The sequence below is a fragment of the Xenia sp. Carnegie-2017 genome, unplaced genomic scaffold, assembly GCF_021976095.1.
Source record: "Xenia sp. Carnegie-2017 unplaced genomic scaffold, XeniaSp_v1 HiC_scaffold_22, whole genome shotgun sequence".
NCBI classification, from domain to species: domain Eukaryota; kingdom Metazoa; phylum Cnidaria; class Anthozoa; order Malacalcyonacea; family Xeniidae; genus Xenia; species Xenia sp. Carnegie-2017.
The window spans coordinates 10089217-10093397 of NW_025813485.1; the positions used below are offsets into that span (position 1 = coordinate 10089217).

General features: G+C 36.2%; 1 protein-coding gene across 1 annotated transcript; it reads left to right on the forward strand.

Annotated features, from left to right (window-relative positions):
- Positions 1 to 1846: 1846 nt before the first annotated feature.
- Positions 1847 to 2955, forward strand: LOC124447404. Its single transcript, XM_046998311.1, has 2 exons — positions 1847 to 2093; positions 2298 to 2955. Exon 2 carries the CDS (start codon positions 2356 to 2358, stop codon positions 2953 to 2955), a length of 600 nt encoding a protein of 199 aa, XP_046854267.1. The 5' UTR covers positions 1847 to 2093; positions 2298 to 2355.
- The last annotated feature ends 1226 nt before the right edge of the window (positions 2956 to 4181 follow it).

A 4181-nucleotide genomic window follows, 5' to 3' on the forward strand; every position in this document is an offset into this window, starting at 1 on the left:
CAATAAAAAATACCTGTATTAAAAAGCTAGCCTGAACGATTTGACAGATTATGGACAATCATGATGATGGTGTGTAAAGGTTTGCTTTATGCTAAAAGTTTTATAAATGCCATCTGGTGTTTCTGTAAATGAATTGTTTGTTATAGTAAACAGGTTAGTGCACCAAAATCAAGATAAAAACTACTTTGTTCAATAATGTGCCAAATTATGCTCCTACCTTGAAATATTTGCTCAAGAAAAGCTTATGGTGACATGCATGAAACATTAAATATAGTACTGCATCATCTGACAAAATCCATGCGTTTTTCAATTCCAGGTGATTAAAAATTCACATAAGATGCATTGGTTGCAATGAAGTTGAATTTGGAAGAAGCAAAAATTGATGGCAAAGAACTTTTTATGTCTTTTGAAGAATTATGATATCATTTAAAAGAATAAGAGTAGCAATCTAGTAAAAGAAGCGACATCTGTCTTCAACATGAGACTTTTCCAATTATGTATAGTTTCTTTGTACAAAATACTATTTGAGATAAACTTGATTTTTATGTCATTCACTGATATTTTTACCAAAAGACCAAACGAAAAATTCAAAAGTTTGTCAAGTTGTTTGAACCTAGAAAAAATTAGTACAGGTAACTGTAATTTGTAAGGACACAAGAGAAAAGTAGTGCAAGAAGGTTAGCATTTTTGAAAATTAATAAGTTCTTCTTGACATACATTACACAAGGCCATAATATTATAAATAATGACTGTACAATAACAATTATACAACATGCTAAATATCTTCACCTACATTTTTAATTATTTAAACAGATTTGCCTTCATGCAGCAATAAGAAAAGTGTTATGTCAGAGAAACCAATGCCCTTTATTTTAACAAATTGTATTTTCAATGGGAAATTAATGTAGTTCTGTTCAGTGGTAGATGCATGGTTGTCAATGACAATCCAGTTTCTAATATCTTGGCTCAAAACAGAACCAGCAACATGATTATAGAATTTCTGAATTTCGTTCTTTTGCTCTTCTAGTTCAAGATATTTTCTTCAAAAGTTCTCAGTAGATTTATCAGAATATCATAATACCTTATAAGACACCCAGAATCAATCCTACCAAAAAAAAACTCAAAAAATTACATAACTACTTATAATATATTTCCAGTCGGCTTAAGTCGTAGGGGTAAGCTAACTTTTTCTAACTCCGTTTTGGACATTTTAACTAAGATTTACCCATCTATTTAAGAAAAACAGTTGCATCAAGCTGTGCACAAACGCTCAAAAACACAAGTATTGCGCATGGGATTATGCATTAAAGCTTAACAACACATTGACAGTATAAAGAATGCCGTTTGATTATTTATTTCTAATATAGCTAAAGCATTACTTGACAAAATATACGTTATTTTACCGTAGATATTCCTCATTTAAATGTATGTGTCTATTTCACAAAAACCTGAAGCATTATTTTCAGTATTTTATGCTTACGGTATCGTGGTTGTTTTCGCTGGTTGTCATTAATATAAGCAGTAATAGATTTCCGGAGGGAGCGAATGTTAAAAATTTTTCTCAAAGTGGAAGTTTTGACAACCAAAATCCGCCGATATATGCATAGGCGTACGGGGGGGGTGGGCTGGGGGGGCTGCAGCCCCCCCAATTTCTCGAGAATTTGTGTATTCGGGCAAGCATTTACATGATATTCTGGCAAGATACTTACTACAGTTTTTAAATTTTCAATATTAATCTACATCATTTCTATATCATAAACTGCTTCGGTTCTTGAGCGTGAACGGTCTTTTAATGGATGGTTTTTAAATTGTTTAAATTACTTAAATTTCAGGAGGTAAAATAAAAAATCGCGTAAAGTGATTGGGTGCAAAATTTTTCTTGAGACATAATAGGAGAATTTTACATCCGCCCCATTATAATATAAACAAATTACGTCACGAGAAATCGGTCTATTTACTAGCGATATTGCGACGAATATATTCGGTGTTTACAACTTTTAAACGAACACGAACGCCGATATTTTCAATCAGAGCAAAGCTTTTGGTATTAAATTTATCCACATAACGTTCTCCATTTATAAAAAAGGGCTGAGGTCAGTAAAAGTCTTGAAATGTCTTGAAATTGCGAAAAATCGTCTCCCACACGCTATCCGTTATACATTAATATATAGATTAACAATCGCTGCGATCCCCAAAAGTGATTTTAATTTTTGCATGAAAATTAGGCTTCGTATGGAGAGGCACTGTCCATTCCATTGATTAGATTAGTGCCATTCACTCTATGATTGTTGTTCAAGGAAACTATTATCCACAAGGGGAAAACATTTAGTAGCCAAGCTCTAATAAAGCGTACATATGGCGTCTCGTAAACGACCGTATCGACATCGCGTTTGGTGCGAGGAATGCAGCAAGGAAATTGACAGTGATTATAAGGAGGTCCACTTTCGACGAGTTCACAATAATGAAAAAGTTAAGTGTCATCGAGTGATGGATTCATCGGATTTATCGCAGTCAAAGATCAGTGGTTTCTTTGTAAAAAGTAACATGACAACCAAGGATGATAACCTAACCTTACAGGAAACAGAATCGAGTGCTAGTAAAGATTTAGCAGCCACTGGGTCTTTTGAGGAAAATCTACCTGAGATTAATTTGAAGGAGCCCATAAGCGAAGACCAAACGGAACCAATGAGAACGTTTATTGATGTTGATGAATTAAATCCACTGACGCAGTTCAGAGAAAATAAAGAATTGAATACGGTCACGGATAATGAAAATCTTACTTCCAGTGACGCACTGTTCATCGAAGAATTTAACTTAAATCAAAATATACAACGCGTTGCAACACCAGAATCAACGACGACGTCTAACACTCTAGACACAACAGCAATACAAGATTTAGATTCAACAGCATCTGTTCTAAATGAACAGACTAGAAAGGTTTCCTTAACAGTATGAATGAAGAAGAGATTTCCACCTTGCACGCCCCAAAACAGCCTATATTAGGTGAATATCCTGCACGAAAATTCGGCAGTGAAACATTTGTGCGACGATTTCAGCCTGAATGGTACAAGAAATATCCATGGATTAGTTACGAAGTGGATAAAGATGCATGCGTTTGTTTTGCCTGTAAAGAATTTGGGAAGAATACTTCATTTGTGCTTACAAATTGGAAGAAGTCGTCAAAGCTGGCAAAACATGGCAAGAGTGAGAACCACGTCAGATCCATGACAAGATGGCTCCAGTTTAAAGCAATGGAAAGAAAGAAAACCTCCGTACTACAACAGCTGAATAGTGCACACCAGGACCAGGTTGCTATTAACAGACAATACTTAAAAGTAATCATACAATCTTTGATGTACACTGCACAACAAAATGTTGCAATTAGAGGTCATGAAGAGATTCGGGGTGATATATGGGAGATATCTGATATAAATAGAGGAAACTTTCTCGAGTTACTTTGCATAAGATGCAACGATTTGCCTTGGCTGAAATCTAAACTTCAAAGCCAGCTGCAGACACATGCTCAGTGGACATCCCCTGCTATTCAAAATGAACTACTGGAAATAGTAGCAAGTGTCATGCTTGAGAGGATAGCAGAAGAAGCAAGAAGTAGCGACTACTACGGAATAGTTGTCGATGAAACGGCAGACATCAGTCGAACAGAGCAATTATCTCTTCCTCAGATATGTTTTCAATGGCGAAACCAAAGAGACATTCACTGGTTTCTATTCAACCAAATCTACGGAAGGAGAAGTATTGTATGAGCTGTTAAAGACAGCCATTGGCAGGCTAGAGTTGACATTGGAAAACATTGTCGCAGAATGCTTTGATGGCGCTGCAAATATGAGTGGCCCTCGCAAAGGACTTGCTGCACGCATGAAGGAGTGCTCACCTCTTAGCATCTATGTTCACTGCCATGGGCATCGGCTTAACTTGGCGCTACAAGATACGATGACTACAATTGAGCCACTTCAGAAAGCTTTAGGTGTGATCCAGAGTCTCCATAATTTCTTGGAAGGAAGTCCCAAACGCCACTCCATCTTCAATGACATCAAGGTCGAAGATGAGGACGAAGATATTACACTGACTATTAAATCGCAGAGTGCTACTAGATGGTCTTGTCGTTGGGCAGCTGTAAAGCAGTAGTAAACCAATTACCTAAGATCATCGAGGTTCTCCTT